Source organism: Dromaius novaehollandiae, chromosome Z, assembly GCF_036370855.1.
Source record: "Dromaius novaehollandiae isolate bDroNov1 chromosome Z, bDroNov1.hap1, whole genome shotgun sequence".
NCBI classification, from domain to species: domain Eukaryota; kingdom Metazoa; phylum Chordata; class Aves; order Casuariiformes; family Dromaiidae; genus Dromaius; species Dromaius novaehollandiae.
In genome coordinates, this window is record NC_088132.1 from 10,386,270 (window position 1) to 10,408,422 (window position 22,153).

The 22,153-nt window shown below is 37.5% G+C and overlaps 1 protein-coding gene across 3 annotated transcripts in view; it reads left to right on the top strand.

The window, feature by feature from the left end:
• HOOK3 (hook microtubule tethering protein 3) overlaps positions 1 to 22,153 on the top strand; it is a 90,378-nt gene that overhangs the window by 16,427 nt on the left and 51,798 nt on the right. For 2 of the 3 annotated variants that reach the window (XM_064501973.1, XM_026098539.2), the window contains exons 3-5: positions 10,121 to 10,193; positions 17,891 to 17,941; positions 21,320 to 21,452. In XM_064501973.1, the coding sequence (XP_064358043.1) occupies positions 10,121 to 10,193; positions 17,891 to 17,941; positions 21,320 to 21,452 (257 nt within the window). Of the gene's footprint in view, positions 1 to 10,120; positions 10,194 to 15,809; positions 15,977 to 17,890; positions 17,942 to 21,319; positions 21,453 to 22,153 lie in introns of those variants that run through there. The other variant, XM_064501975.1, reaches the window with a different exon arrangement.

Genomic DNA, 22,153 nt, shown 5'->3' on the forward strand with positions numbered 1-22,153 from the left:
TGCTTTCACCCAGTCCTCAGAAACTTCTCCTGATCAGCATGGCATTTTAAAGCTTATCAAGAGTGGCCTTGCAATGACATTGGCCATCTCCCTCAGCACTTGTGGGTGCATGCTGTCAGATCCCATGGACTTGTGTGTGTCCAGATTGTTTAAGTTCTCCCTTCCCCAATGAGAGTAAGTCTTGCTCTGGGCCTTCCCTGGTCTCTGTGGCCTGGGATTCCTGAAGGCTGGTCTTACCAGTAAAGACAGAGAAGAAGAAAGCATTGAGTACCTCAGCCTTTTCCATATGCTTTGTCACCACGGCCCCTGCCCCAATCAGGAGGGGATCCACATTTTCCCTAGTCAGCTTTTTGATGCTAATGTACTGGCTGATGTTTTTATAGAAGCCTTCCTCTTAATCCTTCACATGTCTCACCAGATTCAACTCCAGATGGGCTTTAACCTTCCTAACCCCATCCCTGTACGCTTGGACAACACCTCTGTATTCCTTCTGGGTCACCTGTCCCTTTTTCCACCTCCTGTGTGCTTCCTTTCTATGTTTGAGTTTAGCCAGGAGTTCCTTCTTCATCCATGCAGGCCTCCTTCTGGCTCTGCTTGATTTGCTGCTCATCAGAATGGACCATGCTTGAGACTGGAGGAGTGATCCTTGAAAATTAACCAGCTCTCCTGACCCCTTGACTCTTCCCTGGAGCCAGCCATATGCTATGGGATTGTTCCAAGCAGATCCGTGAAGAGTCTAGAATCTGCTCTCCTGAAGTCCAGGGTTGTGATCCTGCTTTTTACCTTCCTCCCTCCTGTCAAGGATCCTCAACTCCACTGTCTCACAGACACTGCAGCCAAGTGGCCCCAACCTTCACATCCCTGACCCGTTCTTCCTTGTTTGTAACAATCGGGTCCAGCAGAGCATCCTCCCTTTCTGGCTCCATGGTTACTTGTGTTAGGAAGTTGCCATCAATGCGTTCCAGAAACATCCTGGAGTGCTTTTGCCCTGCTGGGTTGTCCCTCCAGCAGATATCAGGGTTGTTAGAGTCCCCCAGGATGATCAGGGCCTGGGAATGTGAAGCTTCTTCCAGTTGCCTGCAGAAGGGCTCATCTACTGCTACTTCCCAGTTAGGCAGTGTGTAGTGGACATGTGTAACAGTATCACCCATGCTGGTCTTGCTGGCGATCCTGACTTAAAGCTCTCAGTGGGCTCATCGTCCATCCCCAGGCAGAGTTCCATGCATTCCAGCTGCTCTCTCACATAAAGGACAACTCCCCACTGCGACTTCCTGGCTTGTCCTTGCCAAAGAGCTGGTATCCATCCATTGCAGCACTGTAGTCATGTGAGCTGTGCTACCATGTCTCTGTGATCCCAAAGATATTGTAGCACTGCAACTGCAAACAGACTTCTGATTCCTCCTGTTGTTCCCCATGTGTCGGTGTACAGACACTTCTGAGAGGCATCCAAGCATGCTGATTTCCCAGAAAGGGATGAGAGCTTTCCTCATAATGTTGTCCTTTATGCATCTCTTTAAGTAAAGTGTGTACACTTAGGGGTGATCCCACTTCAGGTCTGACCTGTTAATTACAAGTTCCCCCTGTTCATATCACCCTGCACCCTCTGCTTGCCAACCTAGTCCACCACTTTGTTGCTTGATATTTGGTCATCTTCCCCCTCCCACATCGTTCCTAGTTTAAAGCTTTTCCTACCAGGTTGGCCAGCCTGTTGGCGAGGGTGCTTTAGCCCCACTTAGGTGAATCTCGTCTCTTCCAGGCAGTCCTTGATCCCCTGAGAGGGTCTCATGGTTTTAGAAACCAAAACACTGCTGGTGACATCTGATGCACAACCAGTTGTTGACTCACAGAATCTGTCCATTCCTCTTAAAGCCCTTCCCTGTTATTGGCAGGATGAGGGAGACAGTACCTGGGCCCCTATGCCTTTGACCATCACCATCAGGGCCATGTAGTCAAGTTTGCTCCTTTTCAGATTTCTCTGGAAGTACTGTTGATCTCCATGTAGAAGAGCAGAAGGGGGTAATAGTCTGGACAAGTCTCAGCAGTCTTTCAACAACATTCTGAATCCAAGTCCCCAACACGCAGGAAACCTCTGTAGATGAGAGGTCAGGTCAGCAGATGGGGGGCCTCGATCCCCTGCAGCAGGGAGTCACCACTACTAATATTTGCTGCTTCCTTGGGGTGCTCATGCATGGCGTGGGTTCACTGGGCATGGATACTTCATTTGATAGCGCTCCCAGCCCCTTTGTCTGCTATGAGGGCACTGAATTTATCCTGTTGTTGCAAATTTTCAGTTGGAGCAGGAGTCTCTTCTGGTGGAGGGAAGAGCTGCCATTTCAGAGGAGGGAAAAGGGAAAAAGAGGAAATCTTAATGCCTTCAAATACTTGAAGAGAACTTTTTTAATATGTGGGAAGGTCTGGAGACTAGAATACAAAAGGCTTAAAGTAGAGAGCAGTCTTTACCTCCTTTCTCAAACTTCTAAGAAGATCTAAGTATTGCAGGGTTTCTCTCTGCTCTGGAAGAAGGTAAATCTGATACAGGAAATTTAAATAAGTTAATGGTTTAGTAATGCAAACACATTTTATGAACTTTTATGAAACTCTTGAATAGACAGTTATTTTACTGAAGGAATAAATGTGGTCCTCTGGACAAGATTTCTTGCTTAATTTTTCCTCTGGTGGAATTGAGACATCAGTTATAAGAATTATTTGGTCTTTTATATTTTTTTGCATTCAAGGAAACTATAATTTCAAATAATGTTAGCAGTCCTGGGTACTTCAGAGTAATTGAAGCAGTCTTTCTACTATTTTAATGTGTTTTGCTAGAACACAAAAGAAGACCGAAAAATACCCCAGTAGAAATGGGTTTTCCAACCTAACATTTGAATTGGCTCACTCATAAGTTTTCTGAAGCATGAACATCAGTGTTAAAAGTCTAAAGGTAAATGCAGCATAAATTGGATGCTACTCCTTTTTTTAAGATTGTGAATATCTCTTCCTTTTTAACCTGCTAAAGTGAAGTGACGATCACACAGATGGTGAGTTCAGTAGACGTAGAAAGTCAAGATTTTAGGATAATCAGCTTGCACTCTGTTTCAGAGCATCTAGGAAAAAAATCTAATGGTGACATATTTAACCTGGATATCCATCAGCCACAAATTTCTGCAGTTCTTTCATAGGGAACAGGCCCTTTTTGGCTTAATGATGTGCTGGCAGTTCATGGCTGTATAAATTCTTCTGTTGCTGTTATTAAGAATTTTGACTGACTAGTTCAAAGACTGATCAGAATTTGGATCTAAAATATAATATGCCTGCATACAAACCAAAATGAAGCTTAAATGTCAGAGGCCCTGCTATCTTCCTAACTATATTTTTAACCTTTTATCCTGACCTGAAATACTGCCCTTCTCCCCTCCTCAGTAGTAAGAAAGAAAAACTACTCTGAGATACTGCTTTCAGCTGATGAAGTGATGGAGTAGAAAGAGAGGTACAGTACAAATACTGCATTTCTCAAGCAGAATTTAAAAAAAATGTTTCCTTTAGCAATTGGCATGCTGATACTGAATATTAGGCTTCCTCAGTATACCCAGTTTATGCGTAAACATCAGCCAAACAGTGTGGCATTCTGCTATGCCCCAGGTAATAACTCGAACCTGACAGAATTAGTCTTTGGCTGTCTTAGTTCATGGTAGTTGTGCTTCTGGTTTACCATTTTGCATGCTTATGCAATGAAGATACTGATCCTTGTGCACCAATTTAATAATATACTGTGACTGTAATCCTATAGAGAAAAACTTTGAGGTATATGAATTGCAGCTGATCTTGAATTATAAAACAGGAATAATAAGGGATGAGTGATTTTTGAGGAAAAATATTATTGCCTATCCTTTTGTGGTAATAGAATATGACTCCAAAGGATTTTTGAAATAGGTATTAAGGGTAGCAAACAGTTGCCAAACATTGTCTGTGTCTCTAGATGTGAAAGATGGACACGTAAGCCAAACATAGTGACTATGTTTAAACGGTTGACTAGAAAACTGATCAGGACCCTGTTTTCAAAGCCATTTCAAGAATTCTTTCTAGAAAACAAAAACTGGCAGTAAAATTTTCCCTTCGTTCCTTCAATTCATACAAGCACCACAGGAAGGATACTTAATCGAGTCAGGGAATGTTCAAGCAAATGAAGCAAGTCCAGGACAGGCTTTTCCAGTCTACCCTTCTTTCTGTACTAGCAGCACTGCCTCCCTTTCTGCCCCAAGAAAGAGAACTAGGTTGAAGAAAGTTTTTTGCAGGAGTAACAAGACAAGTGGGTGCTGGAAATTATTGACTTAGTTGTACAGTGAAGTTAAATAACAAAGACCTAAAAGTACTATGTCACTACAGTTAGGGGTATGGAGCTTAGCTTATAGACAAAAACAGTTTGTGATTTGTAGCTGTCATCTTCAGTGAAAACTTGAAGGAGTGTGACTTTGATATGAAAATCTCCACAAGTTAATGTTCAAAAGACAAATTTAATGTCTAGACTGGAGAGTCAAAGCTGCTTGAATGCTGTTACTTTTATTATTCTATCCAGAAAGGCAAGCTACTATCTCTGTAAAGTATGTTCTCTGAAATTTGAGGGTCCTTCAGACCAATTGGCCCCATTTTAGGGTTCTCCAACAATGAGTGTTCTTTGAGCTAATAGTGTTAATGACATAAAGATGGGTAGGGGAAGAATTCTGATGACTTTGGTGTGCATTGAGACTTTTACCATAATAAATTAATTAATGTTTTTTAAAAAAGCTGTAGGAGGAGGTTGATATATCCAGAGAGAATTCCAAAAAAGTGATGAGTTCTCTGTGAATAAGAAAATGCACAAACTGAATCAGGTGGAGCATTGATGAAAATCTGAAAATGTTGGGCTGATCCAATGATTTGGGTATATTTCTATCAGAATGTAAGGATAAAATTTCTTTTTGAAAACTGAAGTTGAGAAGTCTGAACTTGATATTCTTTCTATTTTTTAAACTTCCATCCTCATGGAAAAAGTCCATTGGGTACTTGTGAGGGCCGGTGTTTGTAGAAGCAGGAAAAAATTAAGACACTAGTTTATGTTGAGTTTCAAAGAGATCCTTAGTTCAGAGAAGTAGTTGTTTTAGATATGCAAAAGATTTACACAACGAAGAACTCTAAGATTTGTTGTCAATAAAGAAAAAAAGGAAGAAAACTGCTTATTCATCGGATGATTAAAAGCAACCATCCCTTGTTTAGGAAGGGCCAAGAACTCCTTCCATCTTGAAGTATGGTGTTCTTGATATTTTTGCATTCAAGATAGCAGCCTTGTAAGTAAAGGTCATTCATCAGAAATACTAACTCATGTAGTAGTTTTTTTCTGTAATAAAACTGCTGAAAGGTGATGCAAGAAGAAAATAGTCCTTAAAGGGAATCGCTGACACTTTCAGAAGCTTTTTACCAATGCAGCGTATGATGTAATATGGCAGAAATGTGAGTAATGTAACCAAGTATGAACATTTTACATACAGAGACAGGTGTTAGTAAACAGGCATTGGTAAAATCCTGAAGGACACCTTCTTTCTTTTTATCATAAAATCTTTAGCTTTGAATATCATGTTGAAGTACTATTGAACTGAATTCTCCAGTGCTAACTTTCTCATCTCTGAGAAAGAAACTCTGCTTATGCTTCTCTGATAAGTATTGTATTATTCCTTATGATTCCAACTTCGTTTGGGTTCAGATATGAAGGTTCCTGATCCCTCTGATCAAAATAAGAATGAAATACAGTAAAATTAATATGCCTGTACACCATCAGAATTGGCGTTTTTCTGCAGAGTGCAGTACTCTGAGTAAAGATTGGAGGCAAAGAAAAATGCTTATGAATTGGCTATGAGTAGGCTGTCTGGCTGAAATTGTGAATCTTGCGGTGTTTCTAGCAGACAGAAGTGCCATAGCTTGCTACGTGATTACATTCTTTCTTTTTTAAGCAAGATTGTACTTACCAGTTTCTCACTATCCTTTGGTATTCCTGGAAAAGCATAGTTCTTTGTTTAATAGTTGAGTTTTAAATTTTCCTTTTGTCCCTTTCTGGACCCATGTTTATGTCCGGATGCCCCTCTTTTCTTCTTTTTTTCTTTTTTGTCAGTTGTTCTGGCCTTGGCAGGTGTAAGAGATAGTGTATATTTTCATTTGTCACCTGCGTATGCAATTAATGAATTGTACAGTTGTAATGTTACACAGTACAGCATATTGTGTAGGTCTTGATTTACAAAGAATAAAAAAGTTCTGCTTTTATATGTCCCTGGTAGGGGGGATTTTTTTTTTCATTAATCTTAAAGCAATTTACTGTACTGCTGTTGAAATGAGTAATAATCATGAGTTATGCTACATGCTCAGTGGGTTGGTTTTCTTCAGAAATGTATTTCTGTCTGTTGGCAGAGATGCAGAGATGATTGCTTAAATAAAGGAAAATTTGCATACAAAATAAGATGAGGATAGTATAAATGAGCACTGCTGAGAACAGTGTCACATGCAGTGATAACCACTGACAGAAGCATGAGTATCTTGTGCTCTGAAGAGCAGTACAAGCTACCTGCAGCCCTTTTCAGAGACTAGGCAGCAATCAACTAGTATATAAGTGCCTTTATAAATCCTGAAATTAATCCAGCACAAGAGATTCCCCAACCTTGGGTTTAGGCTTATATGATGATAACAGAAACTTCAGTTCAAAATGCTTGGTTCAAACAAGTCATGTCATTGTCAATGATGATGCTCTAGTCAGAGTTTTCTGCTGACCTTGTCCAGTGCGGTACCTCTTCAAAATTAACTGGTGGGTGTTTTGTAGTCACAGCTGCTTGATTGTCAACAACACTTATGTTCATATTTGCTTCAGTGATGCTTCTTCAAACATTGTTCTAGATGATGACAGCATCTTTGTTAATGACATGGACTAGGGGAGTTCAAGAACTCTGAGTTTGAGTCATGATTCCCAGAGATTAAGTTTAGGGAGACATGTTTGTGGCAATGACTAGTGTAGTTTTGGAAGCAGTATCTGGAAAGCCCTTTTAAAAAATATTTCCACGAATTCTGATGAAAAAATTTTGGTCTCAGATGATTAGTTCAACTAGCTCAATATAGAGAGAAATCACTGCAGTTGATGTTAATTCTTGTGGTCTGAACCTTGATAGAATTTTTGAGGACAAAGCTGAAATTATAACAGTGCATTAAGAATGATACTGAGGTGGCTTACAGATAGATCAGGAAAGGATGATCATTCTGGATTTGCTTGATGTTGACACCCAGTTTGTTGTTTCTGGTATTGCTGGCAAAAATATTTTCTTTAGATGCTGCTAGTAATAACTAGTGTAATCCGCATAACAATAAGTAGTAATAACAATAATGTAATCTATACTGAGGTACTGTAAAGAGATTTGTTGGTACTTTTCTGACCACTGTTGTATGTTAATGACTTTGAGTGCATTGCTGGTGAGGTGCTAGACCTTGGATACTTCAATGACATTTTGTACTTGAAAAAACAAATGGGATCCGTGGAAGAGGACTACCATGCTTAGCTTAGATTTAATTCCCGGGAATCTTCCCAAAATGTATGTCTGACAAGAGATACATAAAGGTGTAGGTAGTCTAAGACCTCTGTCAAGAAAGTGAAGGTGAATTCCTGGTCCACGTGCACTGTTATAGCCGTAGTAGCTGAGAAGCTTTTCATTTGCTATTGAAATATAGGCCTCCTGAATGCACTGAGTTGGAGTTGAACCCTAAACCCTGTAATCTTATCTCAGCTGATGCCCTTGTTGAAGATGGTGTATGCAGTGTTAGCCAGCCCATCCATCCAAGTAGGCTTCTGCTTGTGGGCAGTTCTTTATGCTTGCCAATGCTGCTTTTTTTAGACTAGTTATTAACAATGAAAATGTTAAGTGAAGAATTGGCCTACTCATGGTGCTGCAGCCTTCAAGCAGGTGAAGATATTTGTGATGTAGCATGACGCTTAAAAATGACAAGATGCACACCTTAAGGAAGCCCCACTGGTCTTTTTTTGCCGGAGAAGCAGAGGTAACTACTCTTACCTGCTTCAGCACTCAGCTGGGCCAGTAATTCATAGCTACTGAGTCTGTTGAAATCACTTGACTGCTGGTGATTCCCAGAAAACCCAGTCAAAAGATACCAGGGGGCTTTCTGAACTCCAGAACTCAAGCTGAAGCAGTTCAGGTTTCAGCTGCTGATTTGTTTCATGAATCCCCAGGTGATCGGGTTGTGGTAAGTGGAGATTAGGCAAGCTAAGACCTTTCCAAGGAGGAACATTTATTTCATAAAAAGACTTAACATCAGCTTGCTTCATCTCTGGTAGAACACGTAAGTGCTGGAATCAAGTTCATTCTTAGATCTACCCACTGCTGAGGGCAGAAAGTCCATTTCAAAGCTATTTGGAGAAAGTCTGTTTCAAACCCAGATGAAACTCTGTGTAAGATGTTACATTTTCTGTTTCATATTTTGAGATTCTGTCATCTGTGCTAGAACTGCACTGTTTCTGAATGGGAGCAATTTGGAGTCTTCAGCTTAACTAGTAATTAATGCTGTTCTTCCAGCTATATATTTGCGTATGGCGTGTCAGAGGAAAAGAAACATGCCTTAATCTTTACTGGAGTCTGTAATAGAATGTGTAAAAATAACAATTGGAATATGTCAGTTGAGAAACTTTGCTGTTTGTGATCTCTCTCTCATCTGCTAGGTGATATACCATGGGCTGCTTGTAAACCTTGATACTTTGTGAAGAAAACTGGGGGAAAATACAATACAGGAGTAGTAGTGCATCAGGTACAAGAAGTGTCTATGAAGGCTATGCCTTAGTACAAGTACTGATGTAATTGCTGGTTAACAGTATATATCATTTGGATATTGTTTGAATCTTCAGATGCGTTCATAGTTTCTTTTTTGAACTTTTGGCAAAAGATCTCATGTTGACTTACCACTAAATAAATAAAGGGTTCAGTTTAGCCATCTCTAGAGGATACAGCAGTATATCTAATAGTTCTTTGCAGCAAATGCGGTCATGAAATCCAGAAATTAGAATACTTGCTGTGAAACTCAAACCTGAACTACCACACTGACTCTAAAGGGCCTTGTTCTTACAAAAAATGAAAGCTTTTTTGGTTTTCTGGCTACGTTAACTTTATTTTTCATCTGAAATGCGAGTCTTTCCTTATGTTGATATATTTCTTTAAAAATAGTGATGTTTAATGAGTTCTTTCTTTCGTTCTGATCATAACATTGGCAAAATTCTGTATGGTGGAGGGGAAATTTGACTTTAGTAAACAGTAGAAAATGTTACATTTTTAGATGATTTTAGAACTTGAGGGCAAGAGAGTCTTAGGAGTTGTCACAAGCAAGCAGCTCGGGGAAGGTGCTTCTGACAAAGGAAGAAAGGGATGAAATTTACGGAAATTAAAGTATGCTGCACAAGTATTAGGTGTTCTTTGTCTTTACCTTGATTGCCTTATCAAAAGTACAGAAGGTAGAAAAACTGTTGTGGAAAGGTGTTTACAAAAAAATTGACAAGGATTACCATAAGAAGAGATTTGGAAAAACTGATATTTGGTAGATGAAATAATAGCAAAGTATGTTCTCAGTGATAAACTGTTAACTCTAGTGCTGCTTTTAATTTTTCTTACTTTATGAAGATACCGTATATTGTTCAATCTCAAGCTTACCTGTTAGAAAAGGAGTACTTGCAGTCCATGTCTAGCAGTAGGAACCAATAATATGTGAAAAGCAGTATTTTCTGCAATGCTTTCAAGTATTGCAAACAAGATTGTATTGAGAGTTTAGTCTTCAGCATCAGCTGTTAAATTAGGGGAAGAACAACATTATGGAGGAAGAAACTGGCAAGGTACAGTGCAAGTCCTGTAGCTTCCTCAAAATATTAGCTACCCATGAAATACAGCTAAAAGTGGAATATATGAACAGAGTGTAAATAGTGAGAAAAGTGAATAGTAGCAGGAAGGTAACATTTTAGTTATTTAAGTCATGTCAGCCTGAGATAGATGCTTAATCACTAAAGTGTCTTAACAGTTTTTGAAACCTTTTTTAACCCACATTCTATTTTTTTGTATTTCAGAGATCCAGCTTACTTTGATGAAAACTGGTTAAACAGGATCAAAACAGAAGTAGGAGATAATTGGAGGCTAAAGGTACCTGGTTTGTTTTGCTTGTCTGCAAATCCGTATTTCAGTTCTTAATACAATACTGAGCTCAAATTACTGCGTTTAGCATATATCTAGGTCAAGACCTTGCTTTGTGTTAGAATATCTTGAATTTAAAACAATTTTAATTGCACTTATTTATTATGTTATTGCAATCCTGCACAGTTTAATGAAGAAAAAACAGACACGTGTTGAATTTGAAAAGTGGCCTCCATTATTTAAAAGAAAAATAAATATTAAAAAGTTGCATGCTTAAATCAACATTTGAACAACAAGGTAGAATGAATAAAAGGTTGTTTTTTTTACTGTGAAGTATGAAAGTAATTTTTCAAAAAAAGGCAAATGAGCTCTGAGAAATAACTGCATAAGAATAGCAAAGTAATAAGCAATTTATTTAAATAAAAAGGCAAAATGTTGTTTCTTTTTACTCTGTCAGTTCTGCAAAACTACTGAGCTTTAGGAGAGGAAGTGGTGCTTTTTTGTGTTGTGTGAACTCAGCATGTTTTCTGACCACAATCTATTTGCTGGGTCATTTGTATCACTTGGTATTCTAGTACTTTCTCTGTAAACCTTCAAGGCAATAGAATTTACACTGGTGCAACTGTGGAGCAATTTAATTTATAAAAGCTAAAGAACACAATTTGACATGCAGATGTTAGTGTAGTTTCTGATTAGACTTAATGAGAAAATGAAGATATATTAGCATTTCTAAATTGCCATTTCCAGCATGGTTTCTTGGGGGAACAAAACTGGGATTGTTCATCTGCTAGTTCATGCTTCCCTTAAACCGAGTTTGTTCTAGCCCACAAAAGCCCTTCTGAACATCTGGGAAAGGGATAGAATTATGAAATATTCTAATTCTTGCAGTCGTGTCAACGTTACTGACTGAGCAGAGGGTCCGCACAGATAAGTGCCACCTGAGGAAAGGACAGAACATAGTCCTGTGTTTCGGCTTGTTCAGCAGACCTATCAGCGTGGTGTCTACTGCCTGGCCAGTTTTGTGCAAGTCTGGACTGTTTAAGCATTTCTTGTCTAACAGAATTGCCAGCAAAAATGTGGGAACATTGATGAGGATGTATTGATAGGCTGGTGAATAAAAGACATGCTGTCCAAAAACACTTTGCTAGTTCTGCTAATAAAACAGTTTAATTTGAAGTAATTTTTAAAGAAGAATGTGAAATTACAAATGAACAGACCATAGAAGGTTTTTTTCTCTAAAATTCCTTTTTTTATAAAGGAATGTCGAAGTCTTGGCTCTTAAATTTGGAGAACAGTTTGAGAATCATTTGTTCTAACAGCACTTTAATTGATTGAAAACAAGCAGCAACTTTTGTAACTCTCACATGGAGTTTGAGGAAGAAAATTTCTCTCTCTCCCACCAGTTTGGCAGAGACTAAAGCTTAACAGGTGTAAATAAAAGAAACACTGAGCAATCTAATAACTTCCTTATGTGATTGAAGTCTGGGAAAACATCAGCTCAGATTTCAGTTTCTTGCTGATGTCATTCCTTCTTGGTTTTCAAATTTCCATATAAAAAGAACTAAAGACTGATTATTTATGTTGTTGTTTAAAAGAAGCGTATACTCCAGCCTTTTGAAATCGCCCTTCATTTTCATAAAAAGATACTAAAAATCAGAAATGTGTTATTTTAACTCTTGTTTTGTAACCATTAAAGTAATCCTATACATTGCCAGCTATTGTTCTTTATATATGAATAAACACGATTAGTACTTTAGATCTTCAACTTTCAGTGATTTGTAGTCTGGCTGGTAGGAACGTTTTCAATCTGTGCACTTCTGTTTATTTTGCCACCAGATCTAAAATGCAGTCAACATACTTTTGTGTGTCTCTTTAATATATATTTCCCTTCATATTTCAAGAAGCAGGAAGAGAAATGCTAATAGGGTTAGCATACTTTGTGCTATCTCACAAGCCTTTTGATAATGAGTTGAAGTATATTCTTGTTGCTAGACAGGGTTGTTCTCTGCTTCCAGTATCATATAGTGTGTAGTAGTTGTATGCTTGTACAAGCTGTCACTATTATGAACCACATAAAGGAGACAGTCTAAAGGGGAAATGGATAGAAAACATACTGTGCAGGTTATTCTACTTCCCTGATATGGCCCTCCTACCCACTGTTGACAGAGAGATTCAGAAAATTATGCAATTGTAAACTTTGAATTGGATGCTATCATGCATGAAAAATAACAAAACTGAGCCATGCATTCTTGTTCATCTTTTTATTCAGTCAGTCAATGTTATTTGGTCTACTTGTTGATAACTGCAAGGATTCTGTCTTATTAAAATATTTTCTGTTTGCTGTACTGGTTTAAAATAAACCTATACATTCACAGGGATGTTGTTCTATTCTTGATTTTGGAGCAGGCTGTCTGAATTAGACACTGAGCAATGTGTAGGATAGAAAAAGAGAAATGTTAGAGTTCTGGGGAGTTGCAAAGTGAGAAGCGTTCAGCTAGCTAGCGTTCTCCAGGTGAAGGCTGACCAGATCTCTTTGGCTTAGTGTGTTTAATAGAGAAGCATTTTTTATTACTTTGGGGTTAAAATTTCCAAGGCGTAGCATACTTCAGCATGCGTAGCAGTTTTTTGGTTTTGTTTTTTATTTTCTATGGGGGAATGAAAAACGCTACTTCTCAGTAATGACTTAAACAAAATTTTATGTCAGTTAAAGAAAAATCTATAAAAGCAAAGACATATCTCTCTTCTGACGTACAGTTGAACACTTTAACATGGTCAGAGTTTAAATTGCAGACCCGCCAATATTTCATGCTGACACATTCTGAAGGCAAAATAGCCTTCACTGAAACTGGGAAATAGCACAGAAAATAATCCTGTTGCCAAGATTTTGCAGGAATGAAGTTCCCTAATCAAGAAAGAAGAAAAGTTCAGTGTCAAGGGACATAGAAATAACAGTAACAGAACAGAAATTTGCACAGTTAATGGTTTGATATACACGTTAGTCACTGAATCTTATCACTTTTTTGGCAATTAGAGAATATGTCATGGGCTGCCCAAAGGGTGGGGAAAAAGAACTGACACTTTTTTTTAATCTCTTACATGTAGAGTGACCATACCTAGCTTGGGAGAGGGAGGAAATATGTTGTTCTGCTTGACTTCTGACTCTTTCTTCTGGACATTTGCCTTGACATTCAGACTGCAGCATCAGTTTAAAATACATTTGACCTGTGTTTATACAAGCAAGCTGTGTTTGTTCCATTACTGAAATAGTACATTCAAACAAATGATCCCGTTAGATTTTCTGTAGCAAGAACTGTTTGCTGGATGCCTTGTGTTTTACAAAGATGAATTTATGTACTTCATGCAGTATTGCAAATTGAAATAATTAAATTAGAGACTACTTAGTGCTGTAATCCAAGTAAACAAACCTGATTTTTGAGAGTTTGTTTCAACTCCCTCCTGTAACGCAGTCATTATGCTTGCATTTAATTCTCCTACTCTAGCTGGGTTTACTGTGGTGGAGTGCTGGTAGCCAGTTTTTTGTGTATAGTGTTCTTCTCTTAGAGAGAGACATGAAAGTAGCAGAAGGGAGCACTTATTCATGAACAGCCTTCTAAGTTTTTCTAGAGTGTTTTTTTTCTTTCTAATATGGATAGAAGCCTCTCATGTGAGTATGTTTTTTTTCTGCTAAATTCTGCAAGTGAGAAACAGACTATAAGGCATAGTGGCATTCATTTCTGCCAAGAGGATAATTAGCAACTAATATGTTTAGTTCTGTTTCTATACACCCATAACGCCTAAGTCACGATGTATCCCAACAAAAGTTTAACCTGGGAGTGCTGTCTGTGCCTGGAGGCACCTTTTTAACAACATATTTCTTGGTTTGTTTTTCATTTAACTCAAGAAGATGTCTCTATCTGTTTGTGCAGAGCAAAGATATAAGCACATTCTTGGGATTCTTTTGCAAAAGATAGGATGGAGGGGGCCAAGTCCCAAAGCTATAAATGAGGCTCTTGTGGCCTCATTTATAGCCAGAGAAAACAGACTCCTGCAGAATGCAGTTCAGAGCAGAAACGTAATGTACGTGGTTGGAACTGTGTGCGCATTGTCTGAAGTTGAAGAGTTAAGAATTCTTCCACCACTGCAAGTCTGTGCCCTTGCAACACTTCCAAGGGTTATAAAGTTGTTAATTATAACCTTTTTGAAGGAAGATAGGCCTATGCCTAATTACACAGAAAAGGTACTGTTTCACAGCAGGTTAGAACATTAGGGTTTCCTTTCAGACACTTCAGGACCTGAAATGTACATGGAAAAGTGAGTTTACATTACACAGAGTCTTCAGCGAAAACAGGACTTCAGTCATACTTATGATATAAGGATAAATGCAAAATTTGGAACAAGTTTTCATAGTGCTAGAGAGAAAACAAGTACTTAAATAACTCTTGCTCTCTTTTTGTCAGTATTTATAACCTTAATAGCATTTCATCAGGCTGTCTTCCCTTTCATGCTCAAGTATATTCCTAAAAAGAAAAATCTAGACAGAATACCCTTATAGAGCCTCTGTTTGGAATCAGTGAGTGACTTATAATTCAGTAAAAATAGAAATTTCGTATGAGAGGTGGGAAAAAACTTAGGGGAAAAGAAAAAAAATAAACTATTCTGAGTTGTGACTGCTTTGATAGCTCTCACTATTTTTTCCAAAAAGTTTTCTGTTTTTTCCAAACCGGGGTATGGATGCAAGGAATGAATGTGGAAGGGACTGGGAGGGGAACTATGGGTATGGAAAAGGAAGACGTTACGGTGCTGATGCAATCCAGTAGGCATCTCGCATGATCATGGGCTGATCTCCAAAGGATGATGCAGCGTTTTTATAGTCATGATCCATATTGTAAATTACTTTTGTTATGTTCTTTCATTGCATGATTTAATGCTCTTTGTTAACTAATTGTAGTTGACTCTTCCCCATATGCTTAAGAAAAAGAGAAGAAAGATTCTGAGTAGCAGTTATTTCCTGTGATTTAGTGTTCTAGAAGTAATCAGTTGTCTTTAGCACTTTCTTGTGTTTTTCTGTTGTTATAGCTATTGTTCTTTGTCATTCATCTCTGCTTAAAGTCTTCCTTGTAAGAATATATGTTCTGACCTGTCAAATGTTAATGTTGCTACTGAGTTGAATCTCAAAAGAGAAAACATTTGTAGTAGCTTCCCATGATGATTTTATGCCAGTGGCAGCAGATCAGTTTAAGTGTATTTACTGCAGACAAAACAAAAGAGGGAGCCCCCCTCCCCCCAGTATTACTGAAGATTATTGTTAAGTTTAAGCCAATCTATAAAGGAGTTGCTCTAGCTTTATAAGTATCTGAGTGTGTATCTGATACAAAGATGGTGCAGTTAACAGTAGAAAGAAAGTTATCCTGGTCCTGCTGATTGACAATGGAATAAAATAGAGCCTCAAAGAGAAGATTTTCCAGATTTACTTGCAGTTTTCCTTTTCTGAGGGTGCTGTTCTATGTGTTAGCTTTTATGAGAGATTATGATAAACTTTTTTTGTTGTTTTGTTTTCTTTCTAGCAACTCATCTCTAAGCTATATGGAAGTTATATGGAGGAAAATGACTCTTTTTGTTAAGGGATAAAGCATTAAATAATTTTCCTAGACTAGTACTTTCCACTTTGCTTCCCTCATTTTTGGGACTATTTTCAAGTTCAAGGTTCCTCACAATGTTCTCATCGCTAAACTGGACTTAAAATCTGCAGCTTGGCCCTTGGGTTTCTATGGCACTTTCTGCAGCAGACTCAGGTAAATTACAAAATGGAAGGTTTTAACGAATCAAGTTTGAAAATTATATTCCAATCATTATAGTATTCTTGGTTTGATCAAAACGAAATGATTTGTATTTCTCAAAATTCTTAAATTTGCTGCAGACTTTGGTTCTTGTCGTGCATAACCCTTGAGAGATGGTGGTGATGGCCTTTGGGCGGACAGTGGGAAGTATATTGTAGTTATTACATCAGAAGGAAGACACATTTGATGGGAGGAGAAGGGGTAAATCTGAAAGTAAACTAATTATATATACCAGTATGAAAGAGACAGTAATTGTTATTTGCATGTTATTATGTAGCATCTCCAGTTTTCACTATAGTTTGTCAGAGTATTTGATACATCATTTTTGATGTCCAGGTTGAGTGTCTTTTCTTGAATGGCTGAAAGTTCAGTGATTATGAATACAATTGTGAAACTTTCCCAAGGATGATTTTATATGTTTACAAGTGGCCAATGTTTCCAAAAGGGAGGGATTTAGTAGGAATGAGGTAGTCACATCGTTACCTCTTTGGAGTTCAGGACTACCTTTTTTGAGTTGCGTAGCCTGTTCCATTCATGAATTTCTGTCAGGAGAGAAACCGAATTTAGGTTTCATCACCTTGTTTTCTCTAACTGTTGACCGTGTTGGAGTGTTTAGTCTGTCCATGGAATTTGGTGTCATGCCTCCTAATTGTTTTCTGTAACAGGCCTTTTGGAAGATAGATAAATTTGACAGCAGGCAGAATATCTCTGTGTATTTTTATAATATAATCAAGAACATAGAAGATATTGCAGATTTTAAATGCAGTTATGAATTGAGAATTTTGATTGTTTTTTCCCCCTCCGTTATAGTTTGACAGCTCATAACTGTGGCTACTGTGGTCAGCAATAGGCAGCTTGTGAATCCTAATTCCCTATTCTTGAGCTAACTAGGTCTATGATGAAAATGAATGGATTGGGATGTGATTATTCAGTTCTCTAGTTATCCTACTTATTTCTGTTCAATCTTTACAGAACCTGTTTTTTAAACTTCCTATAATATGAGACAGTATGCTGCTTCCATTGTCTAAATACCTTCATTAAATACTTTGACATTAACTGGTGAGAATCTGTAGCAGGTACTTTCAGCAAAGGTTTGTTTGTTTTGAATATCACCTATGAGAACCATTGTGGACTTTTAAGATTTTCCACACAGTTTTCATCTGAGACTTGGTATAAATGGATTTTTTACCAGAAAGGGAGCAGAAACCCCTCAGCACTAGAGAAATGCAGCATAAATGCCTCATGCTCTTATGGAATCTAGCTTGTGCTTTTGGTTTTGCAAGTGAAACAGAAACTCCCTTTGTATGGCACTGAAGACTTGCTGAGAAATGTGGAATCTTGCCTTGATGCTGTAATTCAGACAGTTGCCAAGAATTCAGAGGGGGACGACAATAATTAAGGACCTGAGAGGAATACTTAATGAGAGCACTAAAAAATTGAACTTGCATAGGTTGGGGAGAAAGGAGAATATTAAGCAGTAGTTGGTTTTGGTTTGGAAGTGGAGACACGTATCTCTGGATAGTAAGTCACTAGGATGTTTCAGGAAAAGAAAAGAGGAAAAGAATATTTTAACTTTCACATCCAAAAAGGTCCAAACAGGTACTCTGTATGCTGTTTTTTCATAGACTTAAATGGTTTCTGCCAATTCGTATAGATTTGTGATCCAGTCTGGAAGTCTGATTACAAGGAACAGTTGCATAACTTTCATGATTTTAACTTAAACTTCTCCAACAAAAGGTCTCACGGGAGTGCCAATGGATGTAATTGTACAACTCTTCTGTGTGATTCTTCCTTGATTGCCTACTTTATGATCATGTTTCTGTAATAAATTCCCTGCCTTTATTGTGTTTCCTTCTTTCTGTCAAATAGGTAAGCAACCTGAAGAAAATTTTAAAAGGGATATTGGATTACAATCATGAGGTAAGAACAATTTTAATTAAAATACATTTACTCTCCTTTTGTTAATGCATTTTTGTTAACCTGCTTGATGTAAATTGTATCCTACAAATTCATTAGGTCTTGACTTCTTTTTCAAAGTATTGGGTGTGCAGGGCGTCTCATGGCCTGTACTTAGGGGTTAGCCTTCTCTAAAAGTTTTCGGCTACTTTATCTTGCACTCTATCAGAGTTTCCAAATGAGTCTGATATGCTGGCCCTGTCATACAAATAGTAGATGTCTTTGATGCTGGCTCTTTTTTGATGATGGCTATAAGTGGTGCCTCTGTTTTTTTTTTGCTGTTGTTGCTGTTTGTTTTTGTTTTTTTCCTCTGCTCTAACTGAAGACTGCCCATTACCTTTTCTTCTCAGAGGTGGGGGAGGAAGGAACATTTTGACCATCTTCTCCTGTGAAAGTTTTTAATAAAATGTTTTAATTCTGGGAATTTGAATTCTTAATCAATCTGCCTGTGGTCTTCTCTGTTAGGCTAATAAGCAAACTAAGAAAGGGACCACTCCAGAAGGGAAACAACACACTATTTTTCTGGTGGTGAATTTACAGCTAAAATTTGCTTCTAAAATCAGAGGTGTTTTGGAGTGAACTGGTTAATACAGACTACAGGACAAAATCCATAGTGTGTTCATTCTGAGTGCTCCTTGTCCCAAGAAACGATATTAGCTTCTCATAACTACTTTGTAAAGGAAGATATTTGTTGATATACTTAAGTCTTTCAAAATAAATGTATTTTAAGAAACAAAAAGTTAGACTCATAAGCTCATATTCAGTAAATGGTGTCAGTTATCTGTGCTGAAATAATAATTTTGAGAATTGATGTTTCAGTAAGCTGGCAGTAATTGATCATTTTAGAAAGAAATATAAGTTTTAGTATAAAGTTTTTGTGATTTACCACTGAAAGAACTTAGGTGAGTCCTTATACTTGCCTCACACACAGATCTCTAACTTTTCATTTATGTTTAAAAGAATCTTCCGTTGTAGCTTTATGGTAGAAATTTCTACGGTGAAGAAGGCCAAAGAGCAGTTTTATTATAGCCTCTAAATTAATGAGTCTTGATGAATTACAGTGAATATTTGATTATACAGTATTAATATTGCTATGGAAAAAATGCTGCCATCTTCTTTTGAGCTAGTTGCTATGCATGATGACTGAGTTTCTCATATGAAAACCTTATCTTGGTAAGTCAGCAAGTTTTGAAGTGTAATGGCTGATTGAGCTCTGCAACTATAATGCATATTTGTAAGTTTGATTGGCTTTTGGTTTGGTTACTTTTCCTCTGTTGAAACAATGCTTGTAGTGGTAGTAGAGATGTTCTGGATTCTGGTATGAGTCCTGGTTATATTTTTCTTATCCAGATCCCCCTCTCAGCAAACACCTTCTGTACAATATAAATGTGAATATATTTGGATTTTTTTGTAGGTAAAAATCTTTGAAAAGCCTGTAAGGCAGCTTCATTTTAGGGAAATGTTAGAATCTATATTGCATCCATGGACAGGATTTATATTGCATCCACTCATTCAATAGGTACCCTACATTTCTGTCTTTGTCAATTATACTGTAGAAGAACAGGAGGCCAAAGGTTCCTGTTCAGAGGCTTGTATGCTTTGTGATGCCCCTGTAATCTTGCTGCAGAACTCTACTGCTCTAGCCTTCAAACTTTCATTCTTGTTCTAAAAATCTTTGCGATTTCTTTGGAAAAAAATATGTCCTTTTTCATCTTAAGATATTTATTCCAGAGTCTAGCCTTCATTTTGCTATTTCATTGATTTGTTATTGTATTAAAATTGTGTCTCTTAGGTTGTTTTCAAAATCTTCGGTTTTCACCTTTGCTTCCTCCACTTTTCTATAGTGCATGCTGATATGCCTCTTCCTGTCACCTTTCCCCAACAGCAATTGTAGTGTCAGTAGATATAAAGCAATTGTATAATTTTTAATTTAGAAAACAGTGCCGTATTTAAATAAATTCAGGAAATGCAGAACAAAATATAAAGGTAACAGGATGACATCATTCGAAGAATATCGTATTTGATTGCATTTTGCCACCTATATAGTATACAATAATAATATTTTCCATTGTATTTGATGCGTTCACAGAATTTTTACTTCTCACTAGAATGACCTAAAAGGAGTCTTTTCATGGAAGATTGGGTCTCAATTCTGTAAAGTATACAGAGATCTTAGTAGTAATGTCGGTGTTCCCTCTTTGAGAAACTTGAAAAAACAAACAAACAAACAAAAAAAACCCATGACAATGATTCCACAAGACCCAGCCCTGGAAAACTTTAACAGCTTCATTTCTACCTATTCTTCATGTATATCTGTTAAATGTGTTTTTATAAATACCTTTACCTGCTTTTTTGTTTTTCTTACATATTAAAATAATAAGAGCATTCAGCAAACAAATGACTGATTCCTTCCATAGTCATTGTTTCTTTATTGCACCCTGCTTAAGAATTGACAGTTCCTTTTAATCTGCAATTAATCTGTCAGAGATGCGTTTAATTCCACATTTCATATTCATATTTTCAGCCCTCTGAAAGCTCCTTGAGAACAATCTAGCAGAATTGTTTAATTCCTTCTACTGACAATCATTAATGTAAATCCTTCTTAATTATAAATCAGCTTACATTAATTGTAAGTCACATGTTTTTCTTTTTTCTCCTTTTTCAGCCTTTTTTTAATATTTGCAAGTATTCTTTTTAATTATGTATTGTGCTACTATCTCAAATTCTTTTCCATGGAATTAGCTTTTTTTAGCTCTGCGACTTGCTGAATATCCTTGAATCCTATGAAAGTTTGAGGCCAAATGGCTAAATATTTTATGGTCTTATATTTCTCATCCGTTAGTGCTAGCCACTTTTGTATAAGTGAAATACTTTAATTTCTTGACTTTCTAGTGGTATGAAATGAGAGACTCAGATGTAATATTTTGTGCTGTCTAAAAAGTTTATAGGCATTAGGCGTTTTAATGTAATGCTCTATAAAAATTAATTATCTGAATGTTGTTGACATTTCTTGTGAGCCTGCCTATGTTACCTTTTCTTATCTGGAAGAAAAGAGTCATTCTTACTAAGATTGAAACTAATGGTTTCTTTTTAGTTGAGACAGTCATGTTTAAGTTTTCCCAAATATTAGTTTTGTTAAGTGTTATGGATGGTCTACTATTTGGAACTCTGTATATAAGCTGGTGTTATTCAAACTAGTCTGTTTTCAAGATGGATTGAAAATGATATTAAAATAGAAAGTGAGCTCTTCCTGTTGAATCTGAATCATCTTTGTATTTTTTGAATTTGTTTGTACACGTACGTACAGTGATATAAACATGTATGTACTGGGTCTTTATACAGATTTTAGGGCAGCAGATTAATGACTTCACCCTTCCTGATGTTAACCTCATTGGAGAACATGCTGACGCTGCAGAGCTTGGAAGAATGCTTCAGCTCATTTTGGGATGCGCTGTGAACTGTGAACAGAAGCAAGGTAATAAATTTTGAAAGTATGTTTTGCTTCCAGGGCAGTGAATGAAAATCTGAATTGTTGTGTAAATCGCCTAGGGGAAAATGATGTTTCTCTGCTTGTTCTCAGAGACAAATTTGTTTTTATAAGCCATGACATTATTTTGTTTTACAGGTAATAACTGATGTTTTGTTACAAGCCTCAGTGGTTTTTGCAATCTCAAACTGTGGAACTGGTTGTGCTTCCAACATGCATAATTTCAGTCTTTGTTAGCTGAGCTGAAAAGGAGCTCTACAAAGAGACACTCTTGGGCCCAGCCTTCAACCATTTATGTATGAGGTAGCTCTGGGTCATTAGGAATCTGCAAATATGATTGTCCTCCTCTTTTGTGTGACCTTGGGTTAAGGAACATATTTCAGTATCTTAGTACATGCAAGAGAAGCATCGGAATCACTGAGGGTTGGTCTGAAGAGATGTCTGTTGCCATTTGGGACATCAGAGTTTGCAAAACTTTTGCATGGGGCTGGCAAATAGGGCACAGTAATATGAGTGACTCTGCCTTTGTAGGCAGCAGCTGGAGACTAAGCATGATACCTTAAAGGCATCCAAAATGACCCTGCAGGCCTCCCTTAGGCAACTGAATCCTACACTGACAGTCGCTGGAAGACACTTCTGTGTCCATTGTCTCCTGTTGCGCAAACTCTCTCTATCTGACTTGCAAAGGC